At 46.6% G+C, this 22,073-nt stretch overlaps 2 protein-coding genes and 1 long non-coding RNA gene across 6 annotated transcripts in view; 1 reads left to right on the top strand and 2 right to left on the bottom strand.

Annotated features, from left to right (window-relative positions):
• The window catches only part of PKD1L3 (polycystin 1 like 3, transient receptor potential channel interacting), a 67,927-nt gene extending 62,192 nt beyond the window's left edge, over positions 1-5,735 (bottom strand). Inside the window, 1 exon segment of the mRNA XM_081215999.1 lies at positions 4,764-5,735. Within this exon segment, the coding sequence (XP_081072125.1) occupies positions 4,764-5,055 (292 nt within the window). The 5' untranslated portion in view covers positions 5,056-5,735.
• Positions 5,736-7,647: 1,912 nt separating this feature from the next.
• DHODH (dihydroorotate dehydrogenase (quinone)) lies at positions 7,648-21,620 on the top strand. 3 transcript variants are annotated; one of them, XM_081216679.1, is made up of 9 exons: positions 7,648-7,695; positions 10,116-10,328; positions 12,243-12,442; positions 14,794-14,876; positions 18,115-18,302; positions 18,910-19,023; positions 20,030-20,183; positions 20,343-20,502; positions 20,990-21,616. In XM_081216679.1, exons 1-9 carry the CDS (start codon positions 7,675-7,677, stop codon positions 21,042-21,044), a joined length of 1,188 nt encoding a protein of 395 aa, XP_081072805.1. In that variant the 5' UTR covers positions 7,648-7,674; the 3' UTR covers positions 21,045-21,616. The 3 variants fall into 3 exon arrangements, with proteins under 3 accessions (XP_081072805.1, XP_081072804.1, XP_081072806.1); XM_081216678.1 differs by having other exon boundaries at positions 20,030-20,502; positions 20,990-21,620; XM_081216680.1 differs by lacking the exon at positions 20,030-20,183 and having other exon boundaries at positions 20,990-21,618.
• LOC308606144 lies at positions 10,235-20,291 on the bottom strand. Of its 2 annotated transcripts, XR_014013780.1 has the most exons (5): positions 20,179-20,291; positions 18,697-18,776; positions 12,965-13,107; positions 10,509-11,586; positions 10,235-10,347 (listed from the first exon to the last, which is right to left on the bottom strand). It is a non-coding gene; the product is annotated as an uncharacterized lncRNA (long non-coding RNA). The 2 variants fall into 2 exon arrangements; XR_014013781.1 differs by lacking the exons at positions 18,697-18,776; positions 20,179-20,291 and having other exon boundaries at positions 12,965-13,605.
• Positions 21,621-22,073: the final 453 nt, after the last annotated feature.

Raw genomic sequence — 22,073 nt, forward strand, 5'->3', positions numbered from 1 at the left:
GAGTCCGCCTGCCAAGGCAGGGGACACGGGTTCGATCCCTGGTCCAGGAAGATCCCACACACTGAGGAGCAACTAAGCCCGTGTGCCACAACTACTGAGTCTGTGCTCTAGAGCCTGCAAGCCACAACTACTGAAGCCCGCGTGCCTAGAGCCCATGCTGTGCAATGAGAAGCCACCGCAATGAGAAGCCCACGCACCACAATGAAGAGTAGCCCCCACTCGTCACAACTAGAGAAAGCCCGCGCACAGCAACGATGACCCAATGCAGCCAAAAATAAAAACAAATAAATAAATTTAAAAAAATGAAAGCAAACACTGCAATATTAAGATCAGACAAAATAGAACGTAAAGAATATTTACTGAGTACCCGTGATGATGACACATTTCGGCATTTATTAAGTCTTGTGCATCCTTTAAGGGTGGAATTGATTTCACTACACATTACCTGAGGTCATTTTGTTTCTCAGTATTGTGACTTCTCTTTTGGTCCTCTTGGGTTTCCTATGTGAATGAGAATTATTCCCATTTCTTTCATAACTGGCATCTTGGTCTGAAAAGGCATCTATTTGGAGGCCAATGCAAAAGTTAACTTATAGGATAAAACGCTAGGTGGAAGTCTATCAAATAATCACTACATGCACATATGTGATAATTAAAACACATATGTTAAAGAAAACAAATTAAAGATAACTATCCAGTTGTTTTTTAAAAAGAACAACAATGTAGGAATTCTGAAGTAGGTCTTTCGCTCTGGAGCACAGTCACAACATCTCAAAATTAGGTCCACCAATTGGGTCAACAGTGAGAAGACAGAATTAAGTTTACTTTAGGAAATTACATTCTAAGCATAAGATTCTCCTTTGTATTCGATAATTCTTATTGGTAGAGATTAAAGAGTTCAGAAGGTGGGCAACAGCATTCTTGAATGTGCCTCCCTGTGTATATTTGCTGTTTCTTATCACGCTGCTGAACGTGGCTGGAGAAATCATACAACCCTGTTGACTACATCTCAGCTTAAATTCAGAATCATGAACCACGAGGAGCCTGCCTTCACCCTGCCTGGTAATCAAAGTATTTCCCTAGTCTATTCTCACTTCCACTCTCCTGGGTGGCCCTTTCCCACTTCCTCCTCATTCTGTCCCCTCAATCTTGCCATGTCTTTATTGTAAAACCTGAGTTGTTTATCCTGTAAAGCTTCCCAATTCTGGATTTTGATGACTGCATTCCCATGGTGCCATCTCACATGTTCTCAGTTCTCTGACTTTTTATAAACTGGTTGGCTCTAGAGGCTTAATCAGATTCAAGTTCTACTTTCTATAAGAATACTTAGGAGGTAGTGTCAAGTACTTCCATCAGGAGTCACATAATGTCTGTGTGACAACTAATAACTATCTTTATTAGTCTAGCAGCCATTGGTGATTATTCCCTAGATCCATTTTTTCATTAGGGATTGTGGGAACTTGTGTTTCATATTTTATTACAAACTATTGAATTTATAAATATCAAAACATCACGCATGTACTACTTAAACAAGAGCTATAACACACTAACAACAAAACCAAAGTCAAAGCTAAATTATTCAGAAGTAGTAGCAAGTATGTAATTTGAGCCAATGATATGCTGATGCTTCTCCTAAAGCACAGAGTGTTTCAAGGGATGTGCAACACTGTGACCTTAGCCAGCATGGCAGATAGGTCTAAAAATATTTTTCAGGGCTTCCCTGGTGGTGCAGTGGTTGACAGTCCGCCTGCCGATGCAGGGGACACGGGTTCATGCCCCGGTCCGGGAAGATCCCACATGCTGCAGAGCGGCTGGGCCCGTGAGCCGTGGCCGCTGGGCCTGAGTGTCCGGAGCCTGTGCTCCGCAACGGGAGAGGCCACAACAGTGAGAGGCCCACATACCAGAAAAAAAAAATATATATATATATATATATTTTTTTTTTTCAGATGTCCCTAGGATAGATCTCCATTTATCAATGGCTGTCATATCATCCTATGATCGTTAGTTTGAAGTAATGAGTTTATAATATTACTTTACCAGTGGCATGGAAGTATTTCAAAGTTTTCACCACCAGTAGTACGGCTGTCTTGGCACTTACAAGAGGAATATTAACCCCATTACATCACCACTTTTAACACAAACTGTTACTTTTTATTCCAACTTGTTTACTGTTCCAATTTCTTAATGCTCTTACATGTGAGCTTTAAGTGTTTTTTTTGTTTGTTTGTTTGTTTTCCCGATACGCGGGCCTCTCACTGTTGTGGCCTCTCCCGTTCTGGAGCACAGGCTCTGGACGCGCAGGCCCAGAGGCCATGGCTCACGGGCCCAGCCGCTCCGCGGCATGTGGGATCCTCCCGGACCGGGGCACGAACCCGTGTCCCCTGCGTCGGCAGGCGGACTCTCAACCACTGTGCCACCAGGGAAGCCCCAGACTTCTTTTTTGAACGTTAAGTATTTGAACATTTACAAATACTTCTACCGGCATGCTATTTTGGAAGAGGCATTTCTTAAATTCATAATAAGATGTATAAACACTGACAATAATGGTTAATACCAATATTGGATCTCCAAAAGTGTTTTCACCTTTGACATGAATGTGAAGCTATCTAGAAGCAGAAGGTAAACTTTGAACAAAAAATTGAAATTGCACAATAACAACAGTAATAATTGCTATAGTATGCCACAAATTGTTCTAATACCTTATTTGTATTGTCTTACTTAATCCTCATAACAATCCTTGGAAGGACACTGGGCTGCAGGGAGGTTAAGCTGCTTGCCCAGGGTCGCAGAAACAAGATGGGACCCCAGGAAGCCCGACTCCACAGCTCCAGCTCTTCACCGCAGTGACCTACTTCCTCTCATTATCAGAACATAGACTCAGAATTTACAGAACTGGCTTGGGTAAATTGAACAGAATTCTTTTTGTCCAAGATTTTCTTCTGCACAAACATTCTATGTTCTATAGCAGAAATCTCTTGCCAGTATATGAAAGATAATATCGGGAAATGCATATTCACTCCAAAACCAAGAGTAACTGTGGAAGTCTAAAAGCTCAACTCTTGGAGAGTGAAAAACGGATGGATAATCAACACTATGTAGACTACATTAGGGGTTGTTTTTCCAATCCTGGAGATGGGTCTGGCGAAATAAACTCCTGTGATGATGAGAAAAGCGTACGGTTGTAAGATGGCTGCCAGTTCTAGGGATGCAGTTTGTAAGAACAAAACACCTGGGCACTTGACTTGTGCAGAGATTAGGCTCACAGCCTTGGCCTCATTAACAATAGCATGCTTACAGCAGAAACTAACACAACTTTGTAAAGCCACTATACTCCAATACAAATTAATTTTTAAAAATAGCATGCATGTTATCATGGCAAAAGGGACAAAGATATCACAAAGAGCTTGAAAGGGTGACGAAGGAGAGGTCTGAAGCTAGAAATATATTACTTTGAAATACTGGGTCCTTTCAATAGCCAGTATTTGAGGAAGGTGATCTTTTTTTTTCTTGTAATAGAGAAATATTGCAATGTATTCTGTTTTATGAAGCATCCACAGCTGCTGTATATTTTAATAAGAATGTATTTGTGATTTTTTTTTTTAAAAGTGCAACAAAATTTTTACCTAAACAGTCTGAGAGATCATTGAGAATTCTCAGAATTCTGTCAACTCACTGAGCTATGAACAAGTGCTTTATGTGACTACTGCATGAAGAACGTTAATTGAAAAAAAAAACCCCAACTACGCACACCTCCGCTTAATTCTCACCTCCTACCTCTGAAGAAGCAAACCTCTAAATGATAACAAGCTCCCCTATATTCCACTGTATTCTGTTTTCCTCCTTCGCTTCCTGTTCTTCCCTCTAAAGCCCAAGTGCTAAAAGGACTGGAGGGGTACATGTGGGAAATGGGGTTTATCAGTACACTTTCTCCCACAGTCCACCAAGTCAGGAAGTGAAGGGAACATCAAGGAATGGCTCTGCCCAACTACCAGAGGGGCTGCAGGAGGAAGCCACTACCGTCCACCACTCAGACTCTTTACCTACTGCTCTCACACGTTCTCCTTGTTTACAATCAGTTTGTGACAATTAGGTCTTTGGCAGCATCTGCTGCAGGGAGACCAGACCCAGATGAGGCTCATACTCAAAAGTCGAACATTTAGAAACATATAAATATGAAAACCAAATCCTGCTAGCTTCCAATAGATGGAAATTTAGGACTGCTCCCCCAACAAATTATAGATTGTTTATTTTTTCATATTATGCATTATCACAAGGCTTAGTATTAATTTACCTAGACTTCAATGAAGATGATGATGATATAATAATGCCTTGGATTTTTCTCTAAGACCACAGGATTATGGTGCATAATTTTGAAAATATCTGTGTAAGAAAGACAAGAGGCAAATAATTTCTCTCCAAGGTTCTGTTAGGAAACGTGGGGCAGAGAATGATAAAGAGATATTTACCAGGAAAAAAAAGTGACCGTAAAAGGATTCCCATTTCAGAATCTGGCGCAACACTTTTAGTGAAACAGCAGGTAAGTTAACTTTTGAGAGGCTCTGAGAAAAATCTCATCATTTTTCTGACACAGACAAATCAAAGGCTGTAGCACAAAAGTGGAGATATTTCAGAGGAATGATGGTAACAAAGTGAAGTGATTGCTTTTTCTGTACACAAAAGGAGAAAGATCTAAATTTTTTTCCTTCTCTTGTCTCAGAGTAAAAGGAAGTTTCCTTCATAAACACTAAACCTCAGAGCCTTACCTGGGTTGTTTTTTTCTTGATGTTTTCCCAGCAGCATTAAAACTTCCCCAACCCACCACTTCTTTCCTTCTTCCAGAAAGTCCGGGAGGAGGTCTTGAACCTCCTGGTTCCAAGTGAAAGCAGGGTGTCCTCTCTGAGCACGACAGTCATCTGCTTCCTGAAAGCTGCAATGAAACCTGTTCAGCTGATAACAATTATGTTCTCCATGTTGCTCTGGGCTATCCAGCTCACTTCCTAGAACGATACCTGTTGTGATGTATAACCAAAGCCAGGTTCTTCCTTTGAAGAACATTTTCTCTGTGCCCTGTGAGCATGAAAAGTGTAGAGGCTCACACAGCTACTGAAGCCCGCTTGCCTAGAGCCCGTGCTCCGCGAGGAGAGAAGCCACCGCAATGAGAAGCCCGCGCACCGCGACGAAGAGTAGCCCCTGCTCGCCGGAACTAGAGAAAGCCTGCGCGCGGCAACGAAGGCCCAACGCAGCCAAAAATAACAAATAAATAAAATAAATTTAAAAAACGTGTTGGGGCTCAGCGGCTGCCTGGTCCTTTAAATACATTCTTGGTGGGTTTATCTTATTAGTAATATTCTTTTAGAAATTGGTAATAATTTGTCAAGGAGACAAAAGGTTTTGTTTTAAGGACCCAGGTGGAGTTCCTATAAGCTGAAAACAAATGCCAGAGATCAATAAAGCAATGGGCCTTCATAGCTAAGGCAGCACCACCTGTGTCTACACAACCGGCTATGCCTTTAGTTTTATAATAGATCTTTATTTGCTAGGTCTAAGCTGTAAGGGGATAGAGGACGGTAAATAGCTAAGTCAGTGTTGCTAAAAATTGAGTAATGTATTTTTTTTTAAAGAAAACCATTCTTGCAGACCCCTACGATGGATTTAAATTACTGTATTGTTTCTTAAATACATTTATACACAACACTAGGCGTAATCTCTCTCCTAAAGCTCTTACATAATCATAAAAGCTAAAGAATAAATATTTGATGAAAGAATGAATAGAAATTAAATATGAACAAAACTGAAAACCAATGAAATTCAAATTTTGCCAAACTAAATAGCCACTTAGCAGATGAACACAGTTCTGGCCTACGACTGCACAGGTTCTTTTGATTTTGTCATTCACGCTACTTCGTACTGTAGGGAAGAATCAATCCTCTCACCACTTTTCTTTAATTAATTTGCTGAAAAACCTTTGTTCAGGGCTTCTCTGGTGGAGCAGTGGTTAAGAATCCGCCTGCCAATGTAGGGGAAATGGGTTCGAGCCTTGGTCCGGGAAGATCCCACATGCCGCGGAGCAACTAAGCCCGTGTACCACAACTACTGAGCGTGCGCTCTAGAGCCCGCGAGCCACAACTACTGAAGCCTGTGCGCCTGAAGTCCGTGCTCCGCAACAAGAGAAGCCACCACAATGAGAAGCCTGCGCACCACAACGAAGAGTAGCCCCCACTCACAGCAACTAGAGAAAGCCTGCATGCAGCAACGAAGACCCAACATAGCCAAAAATAAATACATAAAATAAATTAAAAGAAAAAAAAACAAACTTTGTTCATAGAGCATGTCATTTGATCTTCACCTGTAGCACATCCATCATCAACATATTTTAGCCAGTTCTCTTTCTTGGCACCAAAATGAGACCACAAATACAAATAAATGTGGGCACTGAAATTGCCTGGCAGCTTTCAGGGTTCAGTTGGTTATCCAAATGGTCCAAATGATGCTTACATTACTTTAAAAAATCACTGTGGAAGTGGACACCAAAAATAAAAAATTCTCTTAAGTGTAAACCCCAAGAACACATCCCTCAGTTTGAAAACCACTGCCATAATCAAACGACTGGTACAATGAAATATAGTATGGTCCCTACTTTCAAACAGTTTACAGTCTAATTAGGGGAGAAAAGACATAACAGGTGTAGTTAATAAAGTTCCACTACACAGGTATAGCTTAAATCTGTGAAGGTTCAGATGAAGCAGATGTATTTCCAGCACTTGAAAATATAAGGGTGTCCATGTCTAGGAAGACGGAACAGGCATCTTGGCAGAAGCGTCCACAAGAGTAAATGCATGGAGGTGAGACGGTGGAAGGCATTTATACAGAGAAAGAAATAATGCTCTCTGTGTGGGGGGGCTAGAAGGACAGTAGTGGGAACTGAAACTAGAAAACTGAATTGTTTCAAACGCCAAGAAAATAAGAGTTTGCAATTTGGGGGGAAGATTTCTGGGTAGAGGAGTCCAAGTCTGGGCTGCAATGGAACTGTTTGGGTGCAGGACACTTTCACTTTTCGAAGTTCACAGTCTTAGTTTCCCAATATCCTTACAAACATACATACATATGTTTTAGGCATTTTAAAAAAGTGAAACCCGATGTTCAAGGAATCTTCTTTTAAAGTCAACTCAGGTATCTTACACAGCGCTGTAAATCATTTCAACCCTTTTTAGTGACCGGTATATACTCAATCCATGCCTTATCTAAAGCACAAACACTATCAATAGCATGTTTAACTTAAATGATAAAAAAAACTGGTGAGTGTTGCTTAGAATCGAAGAATCAACATACAGTTAGTCTTTTCTCCAGATTGCAGGATGCAGGAAAGCTCTGCGCAGCGACCCAACCAGATTCGTTTGAGCCTCTGCAAAGCGCAGCGAAGACGCCAGGAGGCAAGCGGGCGGACTGGCTGGCTGACGGGCTAAAGAGGCTTGCACACCGGGATTGCGCCGGCGCGTGAGCGCCCAACCAGACTCCCGGGGCGGAGCGAGGCCTTTCCCTCCGCGGAGAGGGCCCCGCCCCACCCTCCTGCCCAGCGATTGGTGAGTCGGAAGCTGGAGGGGCGGAGACTAGAGGAGTCACCGCCATCTTCTCCAATGGAAACGAGACAGAGGCGGGCCCGGTGGCGGAAGGAGCATGGCGTGGAGACAGCTCAAAGTGAGTTCACCTGGTGCGGCCCTGCAGCTGCGAGGAGAGAACTTGCGGGAAGGCAGGCGGGGGGAGGATGGAGGGAGGGCTAGCCTGGGCGAGGTGTGGACGGGAGGCGGCTCCGAGTTGGTGGGCCTCTTTGGCACGTTTGTGTGCCTTTGGGGACACCTGCAAATGATCATGCGTGTGCATTTACACATGTACGTGGTCACTGTAAACGGCACGTGTAAACGGAGTAGATGCCGATCTGTGTCAGCGCACGTGGGCCTTTATTGAGCCAGGCACAGGGCGCTTAGTGAACACAGGATCGCCTAGCAGTGTGTGCAGCATCCAACCTGGAATGAAATTACAGTAAAACATGGTGCCAACCCTTTTAGATAAAAGTTTAGGGCAGGGTCTTTGTAACGGCGCTCAGAAAATCTGTTGATCAACATAAGGGGCATTCCTACAATATCCTGGAGGAGAAGCGAGAAAAATGAAAACTATATCTATGTTGACGGCTAGGAGTGACCCTAAAGGCAAATCCGATCAGGTCACTTCCTTGTTCAGGGAACAAAACTCAAATCACCTGGGTGCATCTCATTCTCCTCTGCCGCCAAGAGTGGAGAGAGCATTTACACCGCCCCGCCCTGCCGCCTAATTAACTTCTATTTATCCTTTGAATATCAGCTTTAAGGCACTTGGTCAAGGAAGGCTTTCTCTACCTCTTTGATTAAGTTAGGTTCTTCTCTTACTTTTTTCTTCATAGCTTTGTCACAGTTATATGTTTGCATGATCATTGATTTCTGTCTCCTCCTGAGGTTGTACTCCTCGTAAAGGCAGGGACTCCGTCTGTAGCCCATCCTTGAGTGCACAGTCACTATGTGCTGAATGATTGAATGAATGAATGAGTGAGGGACTCAGCATTGGGCAGTGATAATTAGAGAAAAATATTATGAGCGATGTTTGAGCTTGATCCAAGAAGACCTGATGCTCTCTAGAGAACAGACCTGTGGTTGCCAGGGGGGAGGGGGGTGGGGGAGGGAAAGATTGGGAGTTTGGGACTAGCAGATGCAAACTATTATATGTAGAATGGATAGACAGCAAGGTCCTGCTGTATAGCACAGGGAACTATATTCAATATCCAGTGATAAACCATAATGGAAAAGAATATGAAAAAGAATATATACATGTATAACTGTACACTTTGCTGTACAGCAGAAATTAACACAACATTGTAAATCAATGATACTTTAATAAAATTTTTTAAAAAGACCTGATGCTCCTTTAAAAAAATTTTTTTTTTGCAACCCTCTTTATTATCCTGAAGTGGAATTTATGTATAATGTAATCTTTCTATATATAATTTTAAAAAGTCAACATAATGTCCTAACTGGAATATAAAGGAGAAATAAATTTATAATAAAATAATATGTATTTCAACCCATAAATATTAGGGCGTGAGTCACCTAAGGTATTGAGTCAGGTGTTTAAGCCTCTACTTAGAAATTCTAGTGCCACAGGGATGTTTTATTGTCAAACTTCTAAGCAAAGCACTGAACCATTCCACATGGATTTTCTGAAACCGTGAGTGATTCTTGGTAATGTTCTGTGCAAAACAGTATAGTCATCCCTCAATCTACAAGGTAATTGCGTTCCTGGAAAGTCAATACAGATGAAAACCACACAGGAGATTGTGTTTATGTGGGGAAATAGAGTTTGCATTTCTAGGCTCAGATAATATGAACAGATATTTTTACCTAGTGAATGTCAGTAGGATGTTCAAAAGTCACACACGATAGGGATAGTTCTGACTTTACTGACTTCCTGCTCACCAAATCTATTAACATTCTCCTCCGGGTGCCCACCACATGTCCCTAGGGGGCAATACTGCCAGTCTTAAAGATTTTTTAAAAAATTTTAATATCTAATTTATTTATTTTTGGCTGCGTTGGGTCTTCGTTGCTGCACGCGGGTTTTCTCTAGTTGCGGCGAGTGGGGCCTACTCTTCGTTGCAGTGCGCGAGCTTCTCATTGCGGTGGCTTCTCGTTGCAGGGCACGGGCTCTAGGCGTGCAGGCTTCAGTAGTTGTGGCGCACGGGCTTAGTTGCTCCGCGACATGTGGGATCTTCCCGCACCAGGGATTGAACCCATGTCCCCTGCATTGGCAGGTAGATTCTTAACCACTGCGCCACCAGGGAAGCCTTGGCCCTCTTGAAATCCCTGGCCTGGAGTCCTTCAGGGCTAGAGGAGTGCGTGTCAGCAGAAGTGCAGATACAGCCTCTGACTGTAGAGGCAATACGTGAGCAAGAACCCAAGGAGACCAGCGTTAGCAGAAGGCCATGGACATCATTGCATGTTATGTCCTCTGTGTGTGTGTAAATCGTGTAAAGGTTCAGAGAAGGTGCTACAGCCTAGCCTTGAGGGGGCCCCATTGGCTCTTTTTTCCAGAAGCGGGCCCAGGATGCCATGGTGATCCTGGGGGGTGGAGGACTTCTCTTTGCCTCCTACCTGACGGCCACAGGGGATGAACGTTTCTACGCGGACCACTTGATGCCAGCTCTGCAGGGGCTGCTGGACCCCGAGGCAGCCCACAGGCTGGCTGTTCACGTCACCTCCCTGGGGCTCCTTCCTCGTGCCACGTTTCAAGACTCTGACATGCTGGTAGGTACTCCTGTAACACCTTGTGCGATTGATACGAGGGTCAAGGTCAAAGTTCCCTAATTTATTTAGCTGGGGCTGATCCTTTTGAAAACCAGAGTCCCAAATTAGCCCCCCACCCCAAACCGTCATCCCTATCTACAGATCAGGAACACTGAAGTGCAGAGTAGTTAAGTGACTTACCCAAATGCACACAGCTAGGAAGTGGCTGAGCCAGGAATCAAACCCATGGAGTCTGGCTCAGCATCCGTCCGTTAGCTGCCATCCTGCCTCGCGGAGGTCTCGGGTAGCTCAGTGTTCACCTCTGCTGAAAAGGGAAGCATGCCAGCATCACTAACATCTAATGTGATGTAGGCATGTCTAGCCAAGCCCTTTGAGGAAAGCATACGACTCCTGTCCCAACCTCATTCCGTCCTGCATTCAACACAGGGGCCCCACCATGTCCCCTTACTCTTCTGTGTGCTGGGGTTTCTGCAGTGAACAAAGTGCAAGAATCCACATCCTCCTAGAATCTACATCCTCGTGCAAGCCCAGACAGTTTCCATTTAGGAGACTTCTTACCAAATGGGGAACATTAGAATGATGTGAACATGAAGAAAACACAAACAAGAAGCACTCAGACCTTTTTGGGGAAGGGTCACTGCTATCAATCAAAGGGGCCTTCTCTACATTTTCCGTTTTTGTCTTAGAATCCCTTTCACTTCCCATCCTGCAGTTTTGAGCACATGTGGCACCTTTTTCTGTAAAAGTGAAAATCCTCTTTGGATTCCTATTGGTTAGAGAAAACAGGTACAAATGTAGGTCTTTCGTAAAAGCAAAGTGGCATAAAGAGAACTTCGGAAAAGTCGGGGAGACCTGTACGCAGATGCTCTGGTTTGGTGCCAGCCCCATTTGACTGTCTTCTCTGGGCCTGAGGACTGAAGGCTGCCCAGGGAGCCTGTCGAGCAGCCGGGGCCGAGAGACCCGTCCTGGAGCACGGCCCCCAGGGCCCCCAGTGTGGCCACCCTCCCAGCCTCCCAGTCCCCGAGGCACCGCATGCACACACTCACTGCCATCTCTTCTTCCCCTCCTTGGGGCAGCCTTGCTTCCTCCTGCTTCCAACACCAGATGGTGCCACCCTTGGAGGTCCTTGCTAGTCCTGGCAAAGGCTTTCTTGCCATATCAGCTGACAGTGACGATTCTGTTGGCAACTGCTGACTTTATGATATCCCGATTCCTTTCCCACATTTTAACGTATTTGTCTTGCTTCAAGATTTGTTGGCTAGATCAGGGTGCGAATACTAAGTCACTCAGGAGTTAGGCTAGACCTGACAGTAATTAGGCCCCAGTCACTTTCATCATAGAGAACAATCAGGAATCCGCCCCATGTCTGCCAGGGAAGAACCTGCTTCCAGCCCAGCCTCGTTCTGGGGCCCAGCAATCAGTGCTGCTCGGTCGAGCACTGGAGTCGCGAGGACACTGCTGGGCCTTGGCATCACCCGGCTGAGGAGGGACACAGCGGGGGCTGACTTACTAAGATTAAAGGATTTTGCTGCCTGTTTCAGAATAGCACCATCTAGGGGCTAAATAGTGGATAAGAAGGTACAGTTCTTCACTGTAATTGGGAAAGGCAGCACCTATCTCCTGCTCAACCCATGGTGGAAACACTGTTTTTCTCCTCAGTGATGATAAAGCCCGATGGTTCTCAAACTCTGGCTGGCATCAGAATCACCTGGAGAGCACTGTTAAAAACAGATTCCCTCAGAGTTCCATTCTTCCCCACCCTCCCCCAAAGTTTCTGATTCCTTAGTCCGGGGATGGGCCCTGGGATCTGATGTTTAACAGGCAGGTGATTCTGATGTAGGTGTGCCGTGGACCACGCTTTGAGAAACACCAACATAGCCTTGTGTGCCTGTGACTTTGTCTCCTTCTCCCTAGGAAGTGAGAGTCCTGGGCCATAAATTCCGAAATCCAGTAGGAATTGCTGCAGGATTTGACAAGCACGGGGAAGCTGTGGATGGACTCTACAAGATGGGCTTTGGTTTTGTTGAGATAGGCAGTGTTACCCCAAAACCTCAGGAAGGAAACCCCAGACCCAGGGTCTTCCGCCTCCCTGAGGACCAAGCCGTCATTAACAGGTAGGTGAGCAGCCTTCTTCCCAGCAGGACACTCAGGGTGTTTTTCCTGCCATACAGTGTGGACATTTTTCTGTCATTTGGAATGTTCTGGAACCATGTTGAGCATCTACTCTGTGCGGGCGTAAAAGCAGGTTTTATGATTTCAGTTTAACGCGTATACACGATGAGGTTAAGAGAGCTACACGACTTAGCTACAGTCACGAGATCAGAAGCGGGAGAACTTGGGAACGGATGTTGGCTTATCTGACTTTAGAGTTTGTGCTTTTTCCACATTGTGACTCCAGTGTCCTTGCCCAGCTCTGCCCAGTAGAAATGTCATATGAGCCCTATATGTAATGGAAAATATTCTAGTAGCCAGCCACAATAAAATAGCAAAAAGAAACAGGTGAAATTAACTTGAATAATATATTCTATTTAATTATTATTTTAATAGTTATTTATTATACTACTTAATTATAAGTACTTAATATACTCTATCATAATTTTAATATATAAGCAATATAAAAATGACGGGCTATTTACCTTCTTTCACTTGTACCAAGTCTTCAAACTCCAGCATGTTTTCCTTACAGCACTCTTGCTTTGGACTGGCCAGGCTTCACTCTCAGTGGCCACACATGGCTAGTGGCTCTTGCACCTGACAGCACAGCTCCAGCCTTTGGTAACTGGGAAATTTAATAATCAACATAGACAGCTGCTTTTAGGAAGAGAGGTCCTTCTAGACTGTGTGAAGCCCTTCTCTTTGTAAGCCCTGGGCAGTTTTCACTACAGCTAACCCAGAGAGTGAAGAAGTTCCTTCTTTTCGGTAACAGAAGTTTGAGAGCCTCGTTGGGGGCGTTGGTAGCACCTTTGGGGCCATGAAGGGCCTCCTGGGAGACTGACGTGTGGAAGGTTTATTTGGCTGCACGTCCTGCTTTATCGTGCTTGTTTCGGGGAAAGTTTCCAGCATTAGACATCGAGTTATTGACCTTTCCCCTGTAGGCTGGGATCAATATCTTCAGAATGTTGGGGCAAAAAATATTTGTTTATGATTCGGCTGCCACAAGTAACGGCAGGTCCCAGGCTGACAGTGCCTGGCAGAGTCCCGTGGGTGAGAAGTGGCACAAGAGAGCCGGGCCTGAGCTCCAAGCACTTGTGTGCCCAGGCTCCCTGCTCTGCCTGGCACAGGGTGGGTGCTGAATGAACATGAGTCAACAACTACGTGTACCTGTTAGGTGTTTTTGGCCGCAAGTAACGAAGTGGCTTAAACAATAGGCGTTTGTTATTATTTTCTTCTCATAATGGGTGAAGTCGGCAGTTTTAGGGTTGGTTGAGCAGCAGGGTGGCGTCAGTACTCTGGGCCAACCTCTGTGGGCCTTCCCTTCTCGTCTTTAAGATGCCTACCCCAGCTGCAAGCATACGTCCTCGCATGAGGACATCAGAGAGCAGAAAGGGAAAGGAAGTGTGGATATGGGGGGGGGGATATTTTCCCAGAAGCTCCCTGGTAGGCATCACCTTGTGTCTCAGTGACCAAGCTCCATCTCAAGTTCATGCTTGAGTTGCCAGCGAGGCTGGGAAAGGAGTCATTGGCATTTTCACCCTGTGTCAAGGGAGCTGGGTTCCACAGGCAAGGAGGAAGGGAGTGGGGGTGGCCATTAGGCCAACAACCCACAGTGGGGCTGGGGCGTAGAGATGAGCAAGAGGGACGAAGCCCAGCCTTTGTGGAGTGTCTAGTGGCAGGTGAGGGAGGAGGTGTGTCCCTTGTCCTTGAGAAGACTGTAACCCAGTAGGGGAACTGAAGCGTATACATACATCCCAAGCTAGGAGAAAGATAGGTACAGAGTGCTCCATGAATGCCAGGAGGTGAGGGATCATTTGTGGCTGGGAGCTTTATGCGAGGAGGAGAGGGTGCATTTGACTTGGGCCGGGAAGAGGGTGATTTAATAGGTAGGAAGGATGGGGGAATGGAGCGGCAGGATGGGTTCCAGGAGGCGTGTTCGTGGGGCACAGGCAGGAGGTGGGAAGATGGGTCATCAGAGCGGTGAGGGCCCCGCTGGGTGGGAGCAGTGGGTGGGAAGGAGGAGTGGGCTGGGTCCAGACAGGTCTGGGCTGTTTACAGTGCTAGTTGGCTAAGTGGCTTGTTGGCAAATTTTAATCTTTCCCTTTGTATTTGATGGTGCTCTGGCAAGTTCTCTAGGACTTCCAGGGGTGTTTAGACTTTAGAAGTCTAAGAACTGACTCTGAGTTTTTTCTTTGGTTTTTACATCATAAGTATATGTTGAAAATGGCCATGGAGCCATCCCTCCAGAGTCTTTGCTTTCTGCCTGAGGGCTCTAACCTTATCTCCTCCCTAACGCTCTTCTGTGCTACAGGTACGGATTCAACAGTCATGGACTCTCAGCGGTGGAACACAGGTTACGGGCCAGACAGCAGACGCAGGCCAGGCTCACAGAAGGTAAAGGGGGCCTGCCTTAGAGGGCTGTTCTTCAGCTGTTGGAAGGAAACTTGTGGGAGAAAGTCAGGAACATTCCTAGTGAAATGAACATGATTGAACAATAGGAAAAAACAGTATGGAACTCAGGGCTCCTCTGCTAGAGGAATGTTCCTGGCTCCATCACACCCTCCAAGCTCTTAACTGAATTTCGCAATTGAGCAAAGATACACTTAGTTCCTGCCTCGTTATGTAACCTGTGTCAAACTGGGACAGCTTGGAAGTAAGCAGTGCAGAGTGGCTGCTCTGTGATCACGTAGGCAGTTAAGATGAGAGCAGGACTTGGGCGCCATCTTCGTACATCCTGCTCTGTTGTCCTTTTGCCCATTATATAAATAATGAATGCTAATTATAGAAGTGTTAGTAAATGCAGGGAAGCATAAAGAACAACATTAAAATTACTCACACTCTTCCCTACTCAGAGATAACTACTCCCGGCATTGGGGAAAATATCGTTCATGACTTATTTGGAAACACCATGCATTTTTTTAAAATTCATTATTTTTGTCTGCATTGGGTCTTTGTTGCTGCATTAGGGCTTTCTCTAGTTGCAGCGAGCAGGGGCTACTCTTTGTTGCATTGCATGGATTTCTCATTGCAGTGGCTTCTCTTGTTGCGGAGCACCGGCTCTAGGCGCGTGGGCTTCAGTAGGTACAGCACGCGGGCTCAGTAGTCGTGGTGCACGGGCTTAGTTGCTCTGCGGCCTGTGGGATCTTCCTGGACCAGGGCTCGAACCGGTGTCCCCTGCATTAGCAGGCAGATTCTTTTTTTTTTTTTTTTTTTTTTTTTTTTGCGGTACGCGGGCCTCTCACTGTTGTGGCCTCTCCCGCTGCGGAGCACAGGCTCCGGACGCGCAGGCCCAGCGGCCATGGCCCACGGGCCTAGCCGCTCCGCGGCATGTGGGATCTTCCCGGACCGGGGCATGAACCCGTGTCCCCTGCATCGGCAGGCGGACTCCCAACCACTGCGCCACCAGGGAAGCCCAGCAGGCAGATTCTTAACCACTGTGCCACCAGGGAAGTCCACACCATGCATTTCTGAAGGCTGCCTTTGGAGGTGCTGATGCTCCTTCCCTGGGGCTCTCTGCCTTGCTGTCCCTTGGGGTGAACATAGTGGTCTTGGCACCATGCCATCCTCTCTGTACCTTCCCAGGTGTCCTCTAGGGTTGCGTGGGGTTGCGGCCATCTTCCTTGGTGGGCCTTTCTGGAACTTCTTCCAGGAGTTTAGCCTCATTGGATGTCCTGGTAGTGAGATGAGAAAAACCTGCGGTACTGGATTCATTTCTGAACGCGAGATTGAAAGGGCCGGGGCAGTTAGCAATCTCTGATTCGGGGAGTAGGAAATGACCTTGTTTGGAATTCCCTGGCTTTGGCAGAACCAGACCCTGCTATACTGTAGACCTTGCCACTTGTGGGCTTTGAAGGTCATGGTAGGACTTTCATGGTTTGTGATACTCTCCTGCCTTCTTGTCTCCCTTTCCTTCTTTTAACTGTTCACAGTGCCCCTTATACCACTTTTCTCCCCTGTTCTCCCTTGTCCGTCCCTCACCCCCCACTGTGGTGTAACATTTGTTGGAGTGAGACAAAATCCCATAGCAGAGCTCTGCACATAGCGTTCACCGGCAGCTGGAAGCCTTGAAGACAGCTTATTGCTAGCATCATGCCAAGCAACATGAGTTGTGTTATGAGCTATGGTGCCCTTTGCGGATAGAGTAACTCAGCAATTTTTGTCTAACTCCAAAATTTTGTCATTTGGGGCAAATGACTACTAATGAAAGATCCACTGGCTACATGAAAGTGATATTCTCTATTAAGCCAGTTTACCTGTGTGGAAAAGAATTACAGTTTCCAAACCATCTTCACTTGACTTGGGAGGCTTGGAGACCTTGATATATAATTTGTCTAATTGGATGCTAAACCCCTCCCCTCCCTTCCACGCATGGAGTGAGTGACACGAATCTCATTTACTTTCACGTTGATGATAAAACAGGTGACTGCAGTTACGGTATGAGACGGTAGTTAGCAGTACTGGGTGTTGCTCTGTGATCCTCCCTGACCTGACATACATTTTGTGAGCTAACTGGACGTCCCAGTTAGCTGGAAAAAGCAGGTGGTACCATGGATATACTTTAGCCTTTGCAGATAAGGTAGTATCTTAGGAGAAGTCAAGTACAGACAAGCCCTTGCTTTCACACATAGAAAAATACATTTCAGAAACACACTGAAAATCGAAAATACAAGTCAGGTGATAATTCCCTGGATTTTAAAGTAAGGTGACCATATTACTTACTGTGCAAACTGAGACAACACTTTTGAGAGTGGAAGGGATGCAGGCATGAATAATTATGCCCAGGCTACAGGAGTATTCAGGGCTGCCCTGGGAGCACTGGGATGTGTGGTCACCCTAGTTACAAGGGGGAGTCCCTTCTCAGAGAATGGAAATTATAAAACCGTTATGCCTCTACATTTTAGGTATGAGAATCGAAAATATTTTCCAGTATTTTATACATATCCTTTAATTTTGCTTTTTCTTCACAACTGCACAACCAGTCACGTGACCCAAGTCTAACAGGCAGCCCTGAGAGTAAACAGTTGCCCCTGTGGCATGCTATTGACTTCTGTCTCTTCTCAGTCATATTTCATTTACGAGCCCTACTTTTTTTGTTGTTGTTGTTGGGGGGGCGGTACGCGGGCTTCTCACTATTGTGGCCTCTCCCGTTGCGGAGCACAGGCTCCGGACGCGCAGGCTCAGCAGCCATGGCTCACGGGCCCAGCCGCTCCGCGGCATGTGCGATCGTCCCAGACCCGGGGCACGAACCCGTGTCCCCTGCATCGGCAGGCGGACTCTCGACCACTGCGCCACCAGGGAAGCCCCGAGCTCTACCTTTTTAAACACTAGTATTTGCACTTCTAATTTCTCCATTTTCCATTAAATTTTAAAAAAGAAAAAGGGCACAAAGCTGTAAAACATCCTAGGAGCTGCCCAAACACGGCTGCGCAGATGAAGGTGCAGGGCGCGGTTCTTGGCCCGCAGGCAACAGCGCAGTGCATAGGTCAGCGTTTGTCAGCTGGCGCGGGAAAGGTCACATTTGGAGTTGGAAAGCCTGTGAGGCTGTTCGTGGGCTCTTTGGTCAAGGACGGCTTCAAAATGTTGCACAGGAAACGGTGAGTGGGGACAAAATCCTGACCAGTGATATTTACAGATGGGCTGCCACTGGGAATAAACCTGGGGAAGAATAAGACCTCGGTGGACGCTGCCTCGGACTACGCAGAGGGGGTTCGAGTCCTGGGCCCCTTGGCTGACTACCTGGTAGTCAATGTGTCCAGTCCCAACACGGCTGGGCTGAGGAGCCTTCAGGGAAAGGCCGAGCTGCGCCGCCTGCTGACCAAGGTGGGCAATTACATCCTGCTCCACCAGCCTGTCCTACCTGCTCATCTTCTAGGGCAAAGCTTCAGCGTTGCTATCCACTATCGAGGAGTTGTCCTTAAGACCTGGACCAGTTAGGACCCCTTGCTTCCCTCTGATTCCCTATATAACACTGATTGTGCTCAGTATTAGTCAGCTGCTCAGTTATCTATCCCTGCTGTTAACCCACAACGTCCGGTGAGAGCAGGGACCACATCCCTCATTTACCACCCCGTCCCTAGCATCTAGCATATTGAATGAATGATAGAATGACTTTTCATTAAACCGTGCTTGTGACAGTATTTGCTGTGTCTTTTAGGAACAAAAGTCTAAATAAACCTTGATATATTAGTCAATGCCAGTGACATTAAGGACTCACTCTTGGGGATCCCTTGGTTCAAGAGAGTGGAATCAGCTCTGACTTGATGGGGTCTTTTGCATAATTGAGAGCGGTGTTTCCTGAAAAGGAGAAATTGCTGGTGTTTTATTCTGACAGCTAGTGTGAAAACACACTGATCTGCGGCTGCAGGTCACGGTTATACTGTCAACTGCAGTCTCGGGGGTCCCGATCTCTGGCCCCATGTTGCTCTAGGTGCTGCAGCAGAGGGATGCCCTGAAGGTAGCGCACAAGCCAGCCGTGCTGGTGAAGATCGCTCCTGACCTCACGGCCCAGGACAAGGAGGATATTGCCAGTGTGGTGAGAGAGGTGAGGGTCGGTGCCTGGGGGACGCCTTTATTGCCTGTAGAGGCCACCTGGCCAGCTGGGTTAGCCCAGACGGCAGTCTTTGTGGTTTCCTTTCTGTTATATCGAGGGCTGTCAGGTTGTAATTTATCATATACAGATAGACCTTGGAGATATTGCAGGTTCAGTTCCAGACCACTGCAATAAAGCAAGTCACATGAACTTTTTGGTTTCCCAGTGCAATAAAAGTTACGTTTACACTATAGTCTGTTCAGTGCACAATAGCATTACATCTAAAAAAAATGTACATACCTTAATTTAAAAATACTTTATTCTTATTTTCTGTTTTATTAAAACATTTGAGGTGTAATAATCCAGATTGAAAAAAAAACATTATTACTGAAAATATGCTCACCATCATCTGACAGTGTAGGGTTGCCAGAAACTTGTAAAAAAAAAAAACCAGTACCTGTGAAGCACAATAAAGTGAAGTGCAATAAAATGAGGTATGCCTGAAATAAAAAGTAAATGTTTCAATAAATGTTTGAATGGGTCCTTTTCTCCTGCCTCTTCCCTCCTCTTCCTTCAGCAAGGGCTTTAAGGCTGTGCATCCTTCAGTCTTGGTCAGACTGCAGTGTTCTGTCTTTCTCCAGTCTAACCCTGGGTCTCTGTGTCCTAGGAGAGTAGCGCAAACACAGACTGAGCCCGGCAGTCCGGGGTTGAAATCCTGGTTCCACCACTTACTACCTGGAGGCTTTGGACAGGACACTCTAGATTGAGTTGTTCTAAGGATTAAACCGTGTCCTGGGGGAACCGTACGGGTGGTTGGTACGCGATGGCTGCTACTATCATGTTGAGGCTCACTCTGATACTTGCCCAGAAAGCATAGTGAGTGAGGCCTGGTCTAGCTCTTGCTTCTGGGGCCTTAGGTGTGGGTGCCCAGCCCGGCTGCTCTCTCAGACCCCCAGGGAAGCTTCTCCAAGTCTGTCGTGCCCTGACTGAGGGGCTCTTTCTGTGTCTCACACTGCAGTTGGGCATCGATGGACTGATTGTCACGAACACCACAGTGGGTCGCCCTGCCAGCCTCCAGGGGGCCCTGCGCTCTGAAATGGGAGGGCTGAGCGGGAAGCCCCTCCGAGATTTATCAACGCAAACCATCAGGGAGATGTATGCACTCACCCAAGGCAAGAATTTGGTGTCCCTATCTTCAGATCTGTGGCTCAGGCGCCCGGTCGGGGTTCCTGAACTGCCACACTCAGCAGGGGGCCGGGGCTGCAGCCAAACAGCTCCTGACTCTCCTGTCGCCCAGCCGTCCTCACAGTGTGCTGTGTGCTTCTCTGCAGGTAGAGTTCCCATCATCGGGGTTGGCGGTGTCAGCAGCGGGCAGGACGCGCTGGAGAAGATCCGGGCGGGGGCCTCCCTGGTGCAGCTGTACACAGCCCTCACCTACCAGGGGCCGCCCCTGGTGGGCAGAGTCAAGCGGGAGCTGGAGGCCCTTTTGAAGTGAGTGGGGCCACCTGTGGCTTGAACCAGGCAAAGTTAATGTGGTATCAACTCAGAATAACTCAAATCAAGGGGATGCTATTCATCAGTCTTTATTCTTCATTGAAAATGCATTTGAGGGGTACACCCCAAACGCAGGGGAAACTTACCCTGTTGCTCTTTTGACAAAGGTCAAACAGTGCCAAGGAATTCAAGATTAACTTCCAAAGCAATGGTGTTTATAGGCCCCAGGAGTTCTGGTGGCATTCCTGTTAATCCAGTAACACTGGCTTGATGTCAGGAGCTGTCAGTACTTAAAATTGATTCCCTCCCTGGCCTGAAGACCTGGGTAGATTCCAGGGTGAAGACACTGTACAGGGCATGAGCATGCGTTTGGGAGAGCGAGGCAGGTGCAGTTACGGACTAGACAGATCCTGGTTGAATGTGGGCTTCCAGTAAGAGCCAGGCCTTTACCATTTGCTGAAATTGCTTTGTTTTCTTTCTCTAGGGAGCAGGGTTTTACCAGAGTCACAGATGCCACTGGAGCAGATCATCGGAGGTGAGGACGGGTCGGTGGGAAGCCTGATCTGGAACCGTCCCGCTAAATCAAGTGAGCCTTTGTGGCTGATGGAGAGAGGAGACCACATGCCCAAACCACAGGGGCCCCTCCACCGGCTGGACTGTAAAAGCCAAGCATGAGGGTCACCAGAAGCAATGCAAGGCTTTGTTCAACCACTTGTCGGACAGGAACTGCATCCATGATTCTTTCTAGATTCAAATCCCAGGATCCTTTAATATTACAAGGACATTAGACATTTGGAGGGAAAATCATGGTAAAATAAAGTCATTTAAAAACTGGATTTAGATCCCAGCCCTCTTGCCCAGATCCTGTAGGTCCTTCCAGGCCTCTGCTCCCCCGGGATTTGTAGTGGGCTTCCCAGGAGCTTGACTCTCTTTCATTCTATCTTTATTTTTGTTTAAAATTTTAACTGTATTTTGAAAATATTTCAAACTTAGATAAAAGTTGCAAGAATAGGGCTGTGGATGGCCGTCCTCTCCATGTCTGCACATGGTCTTCCCTCTGTGTGGAGAGGGACACTGGTCATGCTGGTCATTTTTTTTTTTTTTTTGCTGTACGTGGGCCTCTCACTGCTGTGGCCTCTCCCGTTGCGGAGCACAGGCTCCGGACACACAGGCTCCACGGCCATGGCTCGCGGGCCCAGCCGCTGCGCGGCATGTGGGATCTTCCGGGATAGGGGCACGAACCCGTGTCCCCTGCATCGGCAGGCGGACTCTCAACCACTGCGCCACCAGGGAAGCCCCATGCTGGTCATTTTAACTTGATTACTTCTGTAAAGGCCCTGTCTCCAAACAAGGTCACATTTTGAGATACTGCCAGTCTGGATTTCAACATGGCAATTTTGGAGAGACAGAGTTCAGAAAATGGGCTTGTCCCCCTGCTTTAAAAATCTGTGACTTGTGGGCCATTGGGCAGGCAGGTTCTCGAGGAGCTTGAAGACACTAGACAAGAGGCTCAAGAGGTCTAGTCATTAACCTAAGAAACAGAAACGCTAACCTTTTCAAAACTGAAA

The sequence above is a fragment of the Mesoplodon bidens genome (assembly GCF_964165515.1).
Source record: "Mesoplodon bidens genome assembly, chromosome: 18".
NCBI classification, from domain to species: Eukaryota; Metazoa; Chordata; class Mammalia; order Artiodactyla; family Ziphiidae; genus Mesoplodon; species Mesoplodon bidens.